An 18881-nucleotide genomic window follows, 5' to 3' on the forward strand; every position below is an offset into this window, starting at 1 on the left:
TATCTAGAACAAAGAGTTTAAAAGACTTGCTCAGGAATACACAGTTACTATATGTCAGTGACAGAGACTGAATCCAAGTCTTCCTGACCTTCCTCTAAGACCAACATTCATTTCATTATGTAATGCCTCTTCTCTAACTAATGCTTTATGATTATGCTTAATTAATGTTTGATGCTATAATTTTAACAATCCTGAATAGGAAACTTCATTCAGAAAGAATACTAGCATAGGAGGGAGGTAGGGTGAATAGTGGATAGAGAACCAGTCTCAGAATCAGGAAGACCTGGCTTAAAGTCTTGCCTTTGACAAATACTAGCTGTATGACCCTGGGTGAGTCACTTAACCTACTAGAGTCCCAGGCAACTCTCTAAGGTTATAACTTACAGACATGTTTGCATAGATGAAAGGAGTTTTCACACTGACAGCTCCTCAGAATTTATTAAATTGTAAGTCTAGACAACAAGAACAAAAAAATTGAAAAGGGGATACTTAAGTTTAAAATAAAGGCAGAGGCATAGTAATTGCCTGTAGTCCCTGGGGCTGGTGGATCACTTGTGCTTGGGAGTTCTGACTGTAGTGAACTAAAGCAGATAGGTGTTCACAGTAAGTCTGATGCCAGTACGGTGAGCCCCAGGGAGATGGGGACAAGGAAAGGAACCAGCTGGCTAAGGAAGAATAAACTGATCCAGGTCAGAAACAGAACAAATCAAAGTTCCTTTACCAATCAGTATTAAGATTAGTTCAGTGAGTGGCCTCTGCACTGTACTACCTGCCAAGGGGGAGATGGGAAGACCCAGTCTTAGATAAATAGATGATACATTGAGATAGATTTGGAAATTGAAGTAGAAATCAATGACAGACTACAATAGAAATAGACGGATGATGGAGGGAGATAGAAGGAGATATATGACAGAGTGAAAGATAGGTAGATAGATAGACATATAGATAGATAGATGGATGGATAGATAGATGGATGGATGGACAGATGAATACATAGATACATGCACAGGTAGATGCAAAGATGATAGATAGATGCATAGATGTAGATACATAGATAGATGCATAGATAGATAAATAGATAGGTAGGTAGATAGATAGATAGATAAGTATAGAGACAGAAAAAGTGAAATGAAGTGAAGTAAGGGTAAGATAAGGTAGAGTAAAAATAAAGATGGTGCCTTAGAAGGAAAATCCAAAGCCTAAAGGTAAAGAATGGGGCTCTATATTCTATTACTGACTCTGCTACTAACTAGGAAGTTCACTACTGATGAAATCAAGCACCTTCACTATTACAGGAGTTTCCTCATTTGTAAAATGAACCCAGATCATTCTACCCTCATAGGAGATTTTAAAATCCTTAATTAGTTAATGTTTGCCAAGTGCTTAAATACCCTTAGATGAAAAGACCTATAAAATCAACCATAAAGAGGAAGTGAATGTGATTCCAAAGAAGTAAGGGACATGGATATTGCTGCAGGGAATTGAATGGGACAGATTTCTCGTGTCTGTGCCAGTCTGTGACCAAAGACCTTAGCTTAACAACTGCAGTAGGGACATGCTTCACAGTCAGCAGATTCTGAGGAATGAACAGATACATGAACAAAGTCTCAACTTTGTTTAGCATCAAGGCCAGGGAGATTTTTCCATGAAGACAGACACACAAGAAAAAGGAATGAAACCTAGCTCATTTATCAGCATGCATCTTGCAATATTAAGGAAAAAAGCAAATTCAGTCCTCTGCATGGTAAAACCCACCTTTTATTCTGGTCAGTGGCCCGAGGTGCTAATCTGATTTTTTGGGGGGAAGGGTCAAGCCATATGCCAAATCTCTGAATGAACTTTGAAATCCCAAGAACAATGATTATTCTTCTTTTCTTACCTGCATTCACTTAGCAAATTGGATGACAATTTCTCCAAAAATAGTGTTGACATGCTGTGCTATCATCTCTTTAGTGAGAATGGTCAGTGCCTCATCTATCACATATAGAAGTCAGATGAATATGGCTTTCAATGTTCTTAGGACATGAGCACCTGACTGCTGAAAAGACTCTTCATTTCACAGGCAATGAATCTAAGTTGCCATGATTAAATGATTTGTATAAGATCATTCTCTACATTGGTCAGCAGATCCTGGAATCACAGGGAGGAAATTGTGGAAAAGGGAAATACAATCCCATTCTCTCACCAAATAATAAACTCTATGGGGTTAACGGTGCAGTGGAGTTCAAGACAAGACTGGAATTATGTATGCTGGATTTGGAGGAAGGAGAATTTTCTATATGATGAGAACTTTGAAAGGCCTAAGTTTTTTGGTTTTTTTTTTTTAATTCCCATTATTTAGATAAGAGAGTCTTATGGTCCTAAGTTATTTTGAATTTGTAAACATCTCCTAGAAAGGTATCACAAAGGTAAGGGAGTGACATGGAAGGGAGAACAGAAGAATTAGTTCATCAAAACCAGTTACTAAGAAGAGCCTGGGGAAGGAGACACTGAAAAGTTAAATTGTGATAGGAAGTAAGTATGAAAGAGGACAGATTGGAATAAGGAGCTCTAACCAATGAGGTAAGGCTAAGGTAGGATGACTAAGTGGGAATGGTATGAGAATCTGGGGCAAAGGATAATGGGGAAGGGGCACCCAGAAATGGAGTAAAAAGGGAGAGAGAGAGAGTGAGAGAGAGAGAGAGAGAGAGAGAGAGAGAGAGAGAGAGAGAGAGAGAGAGAGAGAGAGAGAGAGAGAGAGAGATGGGAATGTCTGGAGGCAAATCAGCTACTTTTCAATTCTAAGGTCAGTACTGATTAATCATTTGTCACTTGAGGTTGCTCTAGACCAGGGAGGACCCCTAGGATTATTCTTAGTCCATTAAAATTAGAAGGAGTCAAGGTTGGCTCTAATTTATTTCTAGCCATGAAGAACTTCATGAAGTAAGGAAAATTTCAGAGTCAAGTTGAGCATTCAGAACTACCCCATTTGCATTCTGAATGGCTGGTCTTTGGGGTTCCTATAGGCTGTTCCCCAATTCTCTGAGCAGGCACCTGATTATCCTGGAGAATATCCTAAATATTATTTCAGCTACCTGGGGGAACCTGGAAAAGATTTGCAATTACAAAACTGTCATCTGCATAGTTGTGGTTTCCTCTGGTAGGGCAGGGTTGGGCAAGGCAACAGTGTACAATAGTTGGGAAACGGAACTGCCACATCATAGTGGTAATAAACTACTTGAAACTATACAGCTATAATGAACTATGGAGCTATATTCTGTAATGTGCTCTGCCCAGTCCTGGGCTATATTCTCCTCTGAGTCTATGCAGAGCACACTATGCATAGATAGAGGAACTTTGCCCCTACTCATGGTAGAGATTTCTTCACTTCTCCATCGAAACTGGCACAGCATAAATGTATAAACAAAGAGATAGACTATACTTTAATGATGATGGTTCTAATAATACTTGTATTTACATTCTTCCTTTCCTCCAAAGGGCTGATAGGACCTTTATATATACAATCCCATTCGTATAACCTTGCCTATACATGTTTCTCCCTCAAATGTCAAGATTATTGAGCACCCTGGATGGAATGGTAAAGCAGTTTATAAATTCAAATCTTCAGCCCTAATTATACTGTCAGATGCCCACAAAAAGCTCAACTGTAGCTCCCTGCACAAAGTGTTCTGCTGGCAGGATATGCATTTGAAATGAAACCAGAACAGAGAACCAGATCCTCTCATTTCCATCGGCCATTATCCTGCTTTATTGGGGGTGGGGGGTGGCGAGAGGGGACAGAAGGGGGAGAAATCACTCTGACCTAATTTGCCCACTGCAGGGTGGCATGGTGGGAGAAGACCTGGTAGTACCCAGTGCTGCCCCTCAGAGTAACCCACCAGGGCAAGAAGATTAATGCCAATTATGAGCTCTGTTTGTCTAGCTTCTCAAAGGGAGTTTTTGTGATAGTAGTTGTTTCCCCTCTGGGCACGATTGAAGAAAGGCAGGAGAGAGATGGAATGGGCCTGGGAGAGAAGCGTTCAACTTACGAGTGCAGGGCATGGAAGCTGCATCATCCTCTGCTCGAAAATAGCCTCGGTCACAGGTGCAAGAGGTGGCTCCCTCCCAGACGGAGTAGCTGTGGGGCGGGCATTTGGCACAGGCAGAATCGGTGGAAAGGGCCTTGTAGTATCCAATCTTGCAGGCTGTAGGGGTAAAAAGGGAGGAAAAACACCAGGTGTTTAGATTATGATTAGAGCAGGCAGTAGTAACACATACCCAGGTCATCTTCCTGATTGGGAAGAGACCCTAGAGTTTGACCCCACTCTGAGATGAGCAGGCTTATAAAGGCTGATCACTGTCACCATCTCAGGGCTACCAACCTTCCCACTCATCAGTCAGCCACCTCAAAACTAGCAGTGGAAGCTTTAAGTGTATTTTTCAGTCAGGACACCTCCTGCCTCTACACAAGGCCATTTCCATTCACTCTGCCTCTGGCTCTTGTCTCTGCCTTCATTCCTCCCCTGCTCCCATCCTTCCTCTCCTCTTTCCTTCTTCCCTCTCCATGTCTAAGATCCAAGTTAATATTTCAGACTGAAGTTGTGGTTTTAGTAGTAGAAAATGGACTTGAACCATCCATCTACCTCCCCACTTTCTGAAACATGATATACCACATTCTACCTCTTCTAAAGAAAGAGAGGAAGAAAGGAAGGATAGAATGAAGGAAAGAAAGAGGAAAAAGAAAGAAGGAAGGAAAAGAAAAGAGTTTGTTCTGTCCCCTCCCTGTCCCACCCAGTTCACTGCCCTTCCTGACCAGAAATGGAGCCAAAAATATATATACCATAGACCTCTTTATACTATTGGCAAGCTTTCCATGACATCAGCTTTATAAACACCATGCTGATGCCAGTGGTTGCTTTTATAGTATGTGGGGGGGGGGGGGGGGAATCACTATTAATACTGGAGTAATAATTTTTAAAATTAATATGGTTAATACAAGGCCCTGCCCTTTTCTTGTTCTCTGAACCTTTTCTCTCCGCTTTTCAATTGTGTCAGACTTGAATTATCTCCCTGGCCTGAAATGAAAACTTCTAGGGGGGAGGAAGGGAAAGGAATCAAAAGGAAAGGAGGAAGGAAAGAAAGAAGGAAGGAAGGAAGGAAGGAACAAAGGAAGGAAGGAAGGAAAAGGGGGAGGCAGACACATAAGCAGTCATAACACAACAGAGAATCCTTGATTTCTATGATAAAATACAAGCCAAGATGGTCAACTACTAAAGATGACCTGACAATCCTACCAACATCATTAGCTTACAAAGATTCAAAGAAAAGGCAAAAATAAATGGATTTTGAAAAGCCTAGTTATTCCATGAGATCAGAGAACCAAAAGAATGGCAGTCATCCTTAAAATTGTCTGCATAATTCATTTTCATTTCTTTTCTTTCCCTTTTAAAGATTATCTCTTAGGTTGTATCCATATAACCAAAAATACCAACTGGAAAAAAAGTGTCAACCAGCTGCTTCTCATCATCTTGGCAACAACTAAACCAGCCCCAGCCACTGCTGTTGCTGCCCATGCACCAGATTGCACTGAAGCCACCTGATAAAGAAATCCTGAACAAAAACGATTTGATTCAGTGGTTCCACATAGACCTAGCCACAGTCATCCCAGCATTACTCATGCACAGGGCAGGCATCCGTGTGGGTTTCTATTCAAAACCCATTCCTCTCTCATGCACATCCTGTTGGTATTTTGTTAATCATGTGCTGGTCATGGTGAGCGGAAAGAGAATTTAGCCAAAGTGCAAGGAAGACATCGTAACTTCACTCTTATTAACCGAAGTTGTTTATGGAATTTCCTCTAAGGAGTTCGGACTTTATGATGTGTGCAGCCCTGACAATAAAAGTGCTAAGAGATCAATCTCTTTCTCATTTGCTTTGTCTTTCACTGGACCAGAGAATCTTAGAAAACAGGTTGCTCCAGTGACTAAGATTTATGTTTCTAGAGTTTATACACATCTCATAATTAGATAAGGTTCAACTTGCAAGGTGCCTTTTGGCTGGGCTTAAACTGGCCCGAGGGTTTCGATTTAAATCAGAAACCACAGCTCTGGCAGGAAGAAGCAGAGGGGGTCAAGCCTAGCCTTCCCACATCAAACACAATAAGTCCCTGAACGCCAATGCAAACCCACCGGGCACAGGCTGTCACTCAGTCAGGCCCAGGAAACAAAGGCAGCTTGTCTAAGACTGGTTACTCTGCTTCTGTTGCAGAGGCTCAAGCAAACGGGCCCAAATTACTTTTATTTTATCTCTGTGCCCTTCTTTTACATCTGGACAAAAGTGTGGGGGGAAAGCCCTGTTTACCCCTCACTGGTCTTCATGTGTACAAAGAGCAATCAAAATTAAAATCTAAAAATCCACAGATGGAAGGACAAGATAATTGCTTTATTCTGATCTGACATTGGGTAGCCAAAACCATAAAACTTTGAAGTCGTACCCAGGACAACTGGATTTCTACTTCTAGTTGATCCAGATCCTTAAGACTAAAGGAATAAATAAATGAATGAACGAATAAATGAATGAATAGATGAAGATAGATAGACGGATGAATGAAGCATAAAAGTATGTGATGCAGACATGTAAATTTCCATAAATTTTGAAGGCATGGATAGAGTTCCAATGTGTAAGGAAACCAGCATATATAAAGTCCCTACTATGTGTAAGGAAACCAGCACATGTGAAGCACCTACTATGTGTCAGGAACTGTGCTAAGCACCTTATAAATATTATCTCATTTGACTCTTACTACAACCCTTTTCCAGGTTTAAGAGAAGATGGTCATTGGTGGTTGTTTTTAATAATAATTAATGAAAATAAAAGACCTAAAAGAGAAAAGGGAATCTTCGATATCTTTCTTCCATTCCTCCACCTTGTTTTTCCCTTGGCTCCTCCCAGTCCTCATTGTTAATAATACTGCATCATTGTTAATACCAAGAACAAATTAAACCAATCTCATCCAATAAATAATTATCTTTTTTCTATGGTTTAGTTCAATAGGTCCTAGATTAAGAGTCAGAGGACCTGGATTTGAATCATCCTAGTGTCTACTAGCTGTGATGACCCTTGGCAAATCATTTTAATTGTCCAGGTCTCTTTTTTTCACAACTGTGAAATAAGGGAATTGGAATAAATGATCTCTAAGATTCATTGCAGCTTTAAATTTATCATACTATGAGAAAGTAAGAAAGAAGGGGAAAGATAAATAACTGTTAAGTAGCTACTACGTGCCAGCTACCATGCTAAGTTCTCTCTTTGTCTCTTGGTCTGTGTCGCTCTGTCTTTGTCTCTGGCTCTGACTCTGTAGGTGTGTGTGTCTTTCTGTCTGCCTGTCTCTCTCTCTCAATATATAGAATAATTATATAAATATTGCAATATATAAGTACTATAACATTGTATGTATGTGTATGTGCATATATATATGTTTATATGTATGTGTATATGTGCATATGTATGTATACATATATACATACATATATATATAATTACAATCTATATTCACCTTTTATCTTCTCTACAATCCTAGGAGGCAGGGCTGTTACTATTCTCATTTTACAGATGAAAAAACAGAACAGAGGTTAAGTGACTTGCCCAAGGTCAAACATCAAAGGGTCTAAGAATGGATTTGAATTCAGGTTTTCCTGAGTCCAAGCCCAGTGATCTAGACACTGGGCTCTCAGCTGCATTTAGATGCTACCCAAACACAAAAGGAAAAAATAGTCTCTTTCCTATAAAAATTTATCATAACTGATCTGTAAAAGTGCAGGACTGTAGGCAAAATATCTGTCTGCTGTGGTTAAGTGTTCTGAACTACCCTTTTCCCCTCTTTGATTTTTTTGTTTTTAAATGAAAGGAGGTACAATTCTGGTTCTCTTGGCAATCCCATTCCACCCTTGAGCTCAACACCCCATGCTTTTGTCTTCTGTTACATCAAGATATGTTGTTGATGTTTCAGGACCTTAAAGCACATCTCTTACTTCAAATGCTGAGGGTGGCACACACACCAAATAGCCTTTTTGGTTTCTACATTCAATAAGGCCTAGAAATGGATGGTTGGGGCATTTTTTTTTATATTCTGTGATTCATAGCACTTCAAATCTCACTACAATAGATGGATGCCTTAGTTACATCTTAAATCATTTGCTGTATCTTTTACCCTAAACAAAACTCTGATAAAGGATGCTCTTGGGGCATAGATAGCAATGATACTTCATGACCACCTATCCAAGGCTTATGGCTGAGAATATCATCCTGCATTTTTTAAATGCTAATGGCTTAATGGGTAAGAAATGTGTGGAGAACCTAGAAAGAATTGCTTAAGAGTCTTTGCATTTTGCTCCTTATTAGAGTGAGGATTTGCTTGACAGGACAGAGTGTGAATGGTAACCTTACACAGTTTTCCAGAGATGCCATTGTACCAAGATTAGTTCACATGTGAAATACAAACTTTGAATTTGATTTCTTTTGCTTTGCTTTAATTAGTTTTCTGCTGCTTTACAACTCCCCTCCCCTCACTGTTCCTCTCCTCTTCCATTGAGATCATCCACTAACATAAGAAATTTACATTTTAAGATAAATCTTCCTTAAAACTCCTCAGGAAAATTCTTTCATTCAATTACTCTTAATATATGAGGGAAAGCACACACACACACACACACACACACACACACACACACACATACCCCATCAAATGGCTTTGCTGTTTGGGGTGGGGGGAATGACTAGCATGACTGCTGATTTTATGAGTTTTGTTTAAATTTTCTCTTTATTTTAAACACTCAAGATCATTTCATCTCTTTTTTTTTTTTTTGTATGAAAACACCAGTGGAACGATTCAGATTTCTTATTTGTACATCCCACAAATTAAATGAAGAAAGGGTTGACCCTGCATAGCATGAGAATGCAAAACCACCTTTTCCCCTTGACTTCTGAATTGTCCCCATTGTTGCTAGATCATTGTCACCCGTCATACACTGTCCTCCTGCAGGCCCCCTTCTGGCTCTGCTCCCAAGGGGTCCCTATTGTGGTACTATCACCTATAAAGCTGGCCTGCCCAGTCAGAGCCCTATGTACAAAAGCTTTCAGGTTCCACTTCCTTATGTCTTGGACCCCAGTTCTTCAGAACCTTCTCTAGTCAATCCATTCTAAATAATCTGATCAATTTATTTGTTGCTAAAGTGTCAGTAGGGATGAAAGGGCTAATGGCAGCATTCCTGGATTCCATATTTTAACAGAAGTTCAGAAGAAACCAATTATACCTTAATTTAAAAAAAAAAAAAGATGCAACTAAGGTAGTCAGAGACTGGAGACAAGATATCTTGGGAAAAAAAGCCCTGTCCCTACAGTCCCACCATGGAGATCAAAATAATCTCCTCCAGTGAAGGCAAGGGACACCCCATATTCTGTGGGGTTCAATATATGTAGCATGTTTAGAAGACCAAGGAAACTGATTTAGAAATACTAAAATCATTTAATAGCCAGAATATCATTTCTCTCTCCAAAATGACTGGCATGCAACTTCCCCTATATGAACAATGGAGAACACCTGATGTGAAGGGAAAAATAATTATGCTAAAAAGAATTTCATATTCTGAGTTCCAAACTCAAAGAGGATTATTTAATAAATCAAAAATATTTCCTTAATTTTAGTTTTTTGAATATTTTATTTTTTTCTCAATTACATGTAAAAAAAGTTTAACATTTTTTTTGAGTTCCAAATCATTTCGTTAATTTAAAAAAGAAGGAAAATGAAGTTAAAGCTGCACTAACAACTGACCAAAGGTTACAATCTGGCAAGCACACAACATTAAATGTAGCAGCAGCAGCATCAGTGGAACGAATTAAGCATCCTTTGTGAAATTATGGCATTCTTCTGGCCCAATGTAATTAATCCTGGTAATGCCCACGACAATTTTGGAACCAACCCTGATGAAGAAGATTCTAAAGAAAACAATTCTGTATGAACAGAAAAAAAAGAGGAAAAAACCCCCACACAGAAATCTGTTCTTCTAAAAGTCACGTTGTAGAATCCAACAGCAGTATTAGTAATGCTGCCTCAAGTAAGTCTTTTGATATTAACACTGTGAAATTGGCCTTGTCTTGTTTCTTCCCAAGGATTAACCTTGTGAGTTCCATCCATCTCTGCTGCTCTCTACCATGAATAGGGATCCAAAGTTGGTCAGTTTTTTATAGAGCCTGTTAGATAAGCATGCATTTGTTTTAAAAATGAAACTGAATTAAAATAACTCTGAAGATAGTTACACTTGGGGTTAACTAGAGAAACCCTGATTTCTCAAAGGAAGTCACTATTCCTATCGTGTATTTGCTGAGTATTTGATGCCACTTCATTGCCATGGCCAATTTTTTGCTAAATTGATGAGAAGTTTTATCCAGAGCCAACAGGCTAATTATTTCTTTGAGGAAATATAATGATCATTTCAGCTTTGGCTTCTTGTCCAAATGAAGGTTATAAAGATTGTCCAGTTTTGGAGCACTGCTTATGGCTAATTAGAAAATACTGGACATCCGTGATAACGTGTGTGTTTATGTGTATATATATGTATGTGTGGTGCATGTGTGTATGTGTGTCCCTCCCTTAACGGGACAGAAAATTTTCCAAATCCATCAGAATCACATATTGGTAGTGGTAGGAGAGAGACTTTAGAAACAGCTTAATTTCAACTCCCTCATTTTACAGGACAAAAGCCTGAGCCAAGAAAGGCTAAACAACTCAGCCACAGTCATAAACCAGAAGTAGCAGGGCCAACAATAGAATCTAAAATATAAATTTTGATCTGGATGTATCCTTAGGAGTCATCTAGTACACATACCTGTATGTCATGGATAAGAAAAATGAGGCAAGGTGATGCAACTAAGAAGGAGCAGGGTCAAAATTAGAATCCAAAACATAAATTAAGAACTGGACAGATCTTAGGGTACCTCTGGTCCAATGTCTGTATATTATGGATAAGAAAATGGGACTCCCAAGGGGCTGAGTGACTTGCCTACTGCCACACAGGTGGCAAGTGGCTGAGTCAAGATCTGAATGCAGGCTGTGTATCTTCAAAGCTGGTACTCTATCCATTATACCACACCGCCTCCTGATAAAAATAAGTGTATTTTCCTGCTCAACAGAATAGTAATATTGTAACTAAGGACAGCAGTTGTTTAATTGCTGTCATATTTGCTACTTTTCTTAAAATTGTCATACCTTCACAATGCATAAATTGAAAGGACCTATGGAGCCACTCCCTGAAGACATAATCTAGCATATTGATTTGGAAAGCCACAGATTAACATTATCTATGTTCTGGCTAATAGGAAAATGTTTTGCATGACTTCACAAGTATAGTTGATCTACTGCTTGCCTTCTCGATGAGTGGTGAACAAGCTAGAGGAAAGAGTAGAATTTAAAAACTCCAAATTTTAAAACTGAATGTTAAAGTTTTTTAAATTTTCTGTTTGTATTTTTATTTGTTTTGTTAAATATTTCCCAATTACATTTTAATTTGGTTGGAGGCACTGGGGAGGGCTGACATCTTCTGCTCTCATTCTCTTCCTGTCTCCCTGTGACTCCTTATCTGTGTTCATCCCTGAAACATGCCAACGCACACACACATATACACACACACACACACACACACACACACACACACACACACACACACACACACACACACACACACACACACCCCACTCACACAATCCTCTTGACCTGAACTAGATCCTCAGTGTTCTTAGAAAAAACTGCCTACACAAGAGAAAAACATGAGGTCTACTCTCATCACATTCCACGAAAGGAAAGAATAAAATGCACACTCATTTTGATAGGAAAACCTATCTCATAATACAGGAGAGTGGGGGACAGGGGCACAAGCAGGGTGGGGGGGAGGATAGAGGGGAGGGCATGGGGAGGAGAATGCAATCCGAGGTCGACACTCATGGGGAGGGAAAGGATCATAAGAGAATAGAAGTAATGGGGGACAGGATAGGATGGAGGGAAATATAGTTAGTCCTATACAACACAACTAGTATGGAAATCATTTGCAAAACTACACAGATTTGGCCTATATTGAATTGCTTGTCTTCCAAGGGGAAGGGGTAGAGAGGGAGGGAGCTAAAGAAGTTGGAACTCAAAGTGTTAGGATCAAATGTAATATTCTTACCACTGGGAAATAAGAAATACAGGTTAAGGGGTAAAGAAAGCTATCTGGCCCTACAGGACAAAAGAGAAGACGGAGACAAGGGCAGGGAGGGAGGATAGAGGAGAGAGCAGATTGGTCACAGGGGCAACTAGAATGCTTGGGTTTGGGGAGGGGATAAAAGGGGAGGAAATTTGTAACCCAAAATTTTGTGAAAATAAATGTTAAAAGTTAAATTAAAAAAAAAAAAGAAAGAAAAATCTGCCTACAAACTGTAGACAGAGACATGAGAAGATTATTTCACTACCAGTCAAAGAGTGCAACACTTTCCCATAGTTATGTGGGCAAATCTGTGGTGACTAATATTGCAGATGGCTTTCAGATAAGTAATGTCAAAATATCGAGTGAGATATTATTTGCAAAGAACTTAGCCCAGTGCCTGGCACGTAGTAGGTGGTTCATTAACACCTGTTCTTTCCCTTCCTCTTCAAAAAGCACATATAGAACCTAACAAATTAAACCCATAAAAAACTCAACAAGAAAAAAAGAATAAGGTAGAAAAAGTTGTGGGGTATTTTTTTTTGGGGGGGGGCAAGGAGAGTAGTTTTAAATGAATAATCAAATCATTTAAGCACTCTTTCTGTTGGTACTCTAGGAGACACTAGTTTCCCAAAAGAAGGACCCAAATGACTCTCCTGTGTTTGCTGGGTACACGATAGTACCTTGCACAGAAAAGGTTGCTAACCAAAGTTTCCTTAAACCCTGGATAAAGCCAATTAATTAGCAGGATCCTGGATATTTACAAGATTTAATCCCATTGCTGAGGAGCCTGTCAAAGGTTTTCAAAGAAGTCCTGTTTAATGCATGTAAAAGTATTGATGGGGACTAAGATGTCTCTCAAAATGCCTGCTGGAAAATCTTCAGATTCAGTTAAAAACACACATGCTCATCCACATGCACATGTGCATGTGCACATACACACACATACACACACACACACACACACACACTTAGAATTCCAAATTCAGACCAAAGCTATGATATGACATATGAAGAATTAAGCATATTTGAAAAGAAACCTCATTTTCAGATCTGAGGGCTTAGTTCTAAGATGAATTTGTCACTGATGATATTCAGTCTTGGCCACGTCTTTTTCACTAGTGTTTTTCCCCTCCTAATTAGGGTTTATTACTAAATTTACTCTATAGGCATCGTGGCAAAGTAGAAAGAGGGCTGGATCACAGTTCAAAGGACCCAAGTTCAAATCCCAGCTATACCACTTACAATCAGCCTGATCTTGGGCCAAATCACTTAATCTCTCTGGCTTTCAGTTTCCTCAAACAGCAAAATAAAGAGAGTTAAATGAGATGACCTCTTAAATTGCTTCCTGCTCTAAATCTATGCTCCCATGTTACAAGTTTACATGTGGAAAGAACTAATCCAAATAAGCAGAGTCTGTCAGGTAGGAGACTTAGAAAAAAACAAAAAACTGCCTTACCCTATCAATTTACTTAACAGCAACGGCCTCACGACAAAAAAAAAAAAAAAAAAAAAAAAAAATGGGCCAATGATTTCAGTTCTCAAGAAATGCAGAGCCATTCCTTAAGCTGAAAGTCTAAATTAGGATGCCACACAGCAATTAGAATAGCAAGCATGTGAATGTCAAATTTCTTAAATAAAGATTCCATACCTCCCACTCTCACCCTGCCTCAAATCCCTACACACAAAGTAACAGAAAATCTGCTATATTTAAAAAAGAAAAAATAATAAGCCTCCAAAATAGCCATGGACTTTCGTATTCATTTTGGGAGAGGAAAAACAATATTATCAGAAAAGGAACCTAATCCTAGGAAGTTATAAAAGGTTTGTGGGAGTTTCTTCCTTCCCTTGTGAAACTCCAATTCCAAATGACTGATTGTAACTACACAAGGAGAACATTGTATTGCCCACCAAGGCCCCTTCCCCCAAAAGGAAGCCAATGAGGTGTGTGGGGCTAACTTCAGGACCAAGAGCAGATCATTCAGTCCAGTAGACTGTGCCAAAACCAATTGAGTGAGACTTCTTGATAATATAGATTGTTGGGGATGTAAGCTCAGTTTTCACATGGACAGTCTCGGGCAGGTAAAAGTGAGGACCCCTAAACCTCAGAGTTCTCACGAGGCCCCCCAGGGAACAGCTGGGGATTGAGGGATGAAACACGGGCTATCTTGTGTATTTCCACCTCTTCTCAGTGGGAAACTTTCTGGGGAGACCATCCCACCCTTGAGATTGGTGGAAATGCACGAGATAGCCCGTATTTCACACCTCAATCCCCAGCTGTTCCCTGGGGGGCCTCGTGAGAACTCTGAGGTTTAGGGGTCCTCACTTTTACCTGCCCGAGACTGTCCACGTGAAAACTGAGCTTACACCCCCAACAACAGATACTCTTTACATATGACTAATATTTTAATGACTTCCTACGACATTATCATTCATGTTCAGAAAAGACAACAACTTCAGGGAAACTATTTTTTTAAATCAATATATATCTGGAGAGTCATCTAAAACAAACCACAACAACAAAAAAAGCCCCCTTTTCTTTAAATGGATAAAAATAAAAGCACATAACACCATGCACAGAACATAGAAATTACTATAAATTAGAAGGGAGATTATTAGCTATGAAACAGACCTTATCATTGCCTTGTGGTTGAGCAGAAAATGCCTGAAAATACCTAGACAGGAAGGCAAAAGACTTGACTAAGCAACACAGTGTAAGCTATCAATCCTAATCGTCCACGTGGGACATCAATCAAGGATGGCATGCAAATTAGGATCTATTAGCCCCTGCACTTGATTACCCATGACATTTCAGGAAGGGCCAGACTTCTGATGAGTTGTTTTCTCTATTTCATTCTTTGGTATTTAGGATATACAAAGAACAGGAGCTTATTAAAAATGTGCAGATAAAAAAAAAATCACAAGTCCCGCTAAGGGGGGTAAGGAAATGAATGTTATTTTTGTCTCTCATCTTTTCAAGAAACTCAACCCCCCAACAGCTAAATTTGCCTCTAAATTCTATAAAGATTAGTTATTAAGAAACCTGAAAACTTGCATGGTGCCTGTATGAAGCACTTAATAAATGCTTCTTAACTGTTTGAGTGACTCTCATTCCATTTAGCCACAACTCAAGTCAAGGGTTGTTTTCATTCGCCCTAAACTCTCTCCTCTTCTTATCTTTCTTGCAAAAGGTAAGAGCCACCTTCCCCCATCTTCACACTCATTCATCCTCTTATACACTTACCAAACCTGATCATTCTACCTTCACAGCAACCCCATTTCCCCATTCAAACCGCAAGCTTCCTAGTTCAGGCCTTCATGATCTCTTGCCTAGACCACAACCACAGTTTCCTAGTTGATCTCCCTTATATCCCTCTATGATCCATCCTCCACACAGCTGCCAATTTGATTATCATTCCTACCATGTCATTTCCCAGCTCAAGAAGTGTCAATGGCTCCCTATACTTTGGGGATAAACTACAAGCTCATCTTTTAATCATTTTAAGCCCTCCATGATCTGGCTACAGTCTTCTAGGCTACCTGTACATGCAGTCTCTGTTATAGCCAAACCAGACTAATAGCTATCCTCTATCTATGTGCCCTTGAAAAGGTTGTCTTACATACCTGGAATGTTTTCCATTCCCTCTCCCTCACCCACACACACCTCTTATAATTCCTAGCTCCTATAAGACACAGCTCAAATGTAACTTTCTAGAAGAGGCCTTATTTGATTACTTCAGTTTTCAGTTTCTCCTCAATCATTTTAATTTTCAATATATTTATTTCTATATGTACATATGACATTCTGTTCTCCCCCTCTCCATTTTTCTTTGTATCTTCAGCTCTTGGCACATAGTACTTAATAAATATGTGTTAAATTAAATTGAATTTACAACTGCATTATTAGTTCTGCTTATACCTTTGGTCTCAGTTTGTCTATTTGGAAGTAATGGGCACAATTGTAATGAGTTCTGGGTGCTTTGTAAATGTCAGATATTAAACAAAAATATTATCCGTTTTGATTTCTTTTTTCAATGCGATTCTTCTTTAAATTCCAAAAGACTTATGAAGTCATTTCTACTGAGGCAAAATTCAAATCCTTTGCAAAGACTTAGGTGTGGCCCAAGAAATTTACCTTCTGTAGAAGTCTCCAAACTTAGATTGTTGTCAGATGCCAACCTTAGTAGGTCAAATCCAAGCCTTCAAATCCAAGATGGAATGAGCCAGAACTTAACTTCTGCTGGAATGTACTTCAAGAGCTCAGAATCCCCTCCACGTTGGCATGAGATATAAAAGGAGGGCCTTCATGGAGAAATGTGTGTGTATACATATATATATATGTATACACACATATGTATGTGCGTATATGTATGTGTATAGCATGTGTATGTGCATGTATATATGTATATGTGTATGTATATATGTACATGGATATGGATGTGTATATGTATGCATATATGTGTGTGTGTGTATACATACACTTTTTTTCATTTTCTAAAAAAGAATGTTTTCTAGAATAGGTTTTCAGTATAGAAAACATGGATTTGTGACAACTACAATAGCCAGATTTAAAGATCTGACCATGACTTTGAAACAAAAAAGGATAGGAATGGTATCAAGTAAAAGAGGTATGCTGTAGGGGAACAAATCCCAGAACTGGAGTCAAATGAGGCCTGGGTTCTGATACTATACCTAACACTAAGTAATCATGTGACTATGTGCAAGTCACTTACTTTCTCAGTTTCTTCATAAATGAAAGAAAGAAAGAAAATAATGCCCCTAGTATTTATTAGGCAGCTAGCTGGTTCAGTGGATAGACTTTTGGGCCTGGATTCAGGAAGATCTGAATTCAAATCTGCCCTCAGACACTCACTAGCTGTGTGACCATGGGCAAGTCACTTAACCTCTGTTTGCCTTAATCCTCTGGGAAAGGAAATGGCAAACCATTCCAGGATCTTTGCCAAGAAAACTCCATGAAGGGGTCATGAAGGGACAGATGCAACTGAACAAGTATTTATTGCATAGGGGTTTTAAGAGGTTCCAAATTAGACGGTGAATGCAAATCACTTTCCAAACCAGTTATTATCACCAAGTGTTCGATGTCCAAGTTGAGATCACTTCCAGGTGGGGAGGTCTAGGAAGGCTTCAAGGAGGCAGTGACCTAGATAGATTTTTTTTGGGGGGAAAGGGCAGATTTTGTGTAGAGCCTGACATAGTGATTAGACACAAGACTAGGAAATAAAACCCTTCCATCCCCTTGTTTGTGATGATTTATTACAAATTAATTGGAAGGGCATAGAAGGGAAGGGAAGGGAAAGAAAGGGGATGGGAGGGAAGGGAAGGGAAGGGAAGGGAAGGGAAGGGAAGGGAAAAGATGGCTTGTGTTTATAAAATCCACAGCAAGACTCTTGGGTAAACTGAAATGGACGGTGTTGTTCTAAGAAGTTGGTTTAAATGCCAAGCAGAAAATGCAATGGTACTCAGTGCCAGAGGGCACCTCTGCCTTGCTGGAGATGACTGGAGTGGTTTGTCTGGGCATCCTTATGATCTAGCTACCTTACAGCATGTCAGAGGAATGTACTCAAAGAGAGGTGGAGCATGGTAAAGGAAGTGACAGTACTTATACAGCCAACTAAAGCTCTTAAAATCAAATGTACAAAGTTGTCTTGTCTTGCCTGTGTTCCTTCTCCTATTCAAGGAAGTAAAAGGTCAGCAACCACATGCCTTGCCTTCTCCTACTCCCTCATGGAGTGGAAGCACCCAGAGAACAGGCACCCTATCTTTGTTTCTGTTTCATTCAGTGCCTTTTACATGGTGCATGCTTAATAAAGTCTTTATTGGACCCAATTGAGTTAAATTGAAATGAATTGAGGTCAGCTTCCCACCCTTGGGTGCTCTGGGTGGTTATACATGCTATGTACCTGAGGAGCAGCTGCATTCTTTGTCATCCAATCCATTCCATGGGAAAGGGCCAGATGCCAAGCCTGCTCGCAGGTGAATTCCTTGTCCCTTTCAAGTTCATCTGATTTACACTGATGGCTTCTAACTGTGTTTATCTTTGTGTTTGGAGGATTATCAGTGAGGTCAGTAAATCTCTCCTATATATAAATTATAAATCATGAACAGGAACGTCAAGGGAATTAACAAGTCAGAATTTGTTCCTTTGTAACAATGTTTTATGACAAATGCTTCGGTACTTTCAAGATCTATCATTTTTGTCTGTATGGGCCACTCCCTTCAGGGTAGATTATCATCTGTCTGTAACTGAGGAGGCACTCTTCAAGAACTGCAGCACTAAGAAATAACTCAATCTGAAGTCATCAGCATGGTATCTGCATTCCAGGTGGTGCAGTGGATTGAGTACTGGATTTGCTTCAGCCACTTCCTAGTGATGGTGACTCTGGGCAAGTCACTTAACATCTCCCTGCCTCATTGTCCTCATCTGTAAAATGGGGACAGTAATGATACCTACCAAGCAAGGTTGTTGTAAAGATCAAGTAAGGTAATATATGTAAAGGGCTTTGTAAACCTTAAAGTACACTTCTCATCTCAGTTTTTTTTTCCATCACTGAATACCATTCCCCAAACTCTCCAAAAGGGATAGAACCTGTTGGAGCTTGTGCCCCACCAGCATACAAGGTCACTGGTGCATCACCATGAGGCATCAAG

At 39.6% G+C, this 18881-nt stretch overlaps 1 protein-coding gene across 4 annotated transcripts in view; it reads right to left on the reverse strand.

The window, feature by feature from the left end:
* EPHA4 (EPH receptor A4) overlaps window positions 1-18881 on the reverse strand; it is a 166044-nt gene that overhangs the window by 96009 nt on the left and 51154 nt on the right. For all 4 annotated transcript variants that reach the window (XM_072617933.1, XM_072617934.1, XM_072617932.1 and 1 more), the window contains exon 4: window positions 4029-4184. In XM_072617933.1, coding sequence (XP_072474034.1) covers window positions 4029-4184 — 156 coding nt within the window. The remainder of the gene's footprint in view (window positions 1-4028; window positions 4185-18881) is intronic.

This window comes from Notamacropus eugenii, chromosome 6, assembly GCF_028372415.1.
Source record: "Notamacropus eugenii isolate mMacEug1 chromosome 6, mMacEug1.pri_v2, whole genome shotgun sequence".
Taxonomy (NCBI): domain Eukaryota; kingdom Metazoa; phylum Chordata; class Mammalia; order Diprotodontia; family Macropodidae; genus Notamacropus; species Notamacropus eugenii.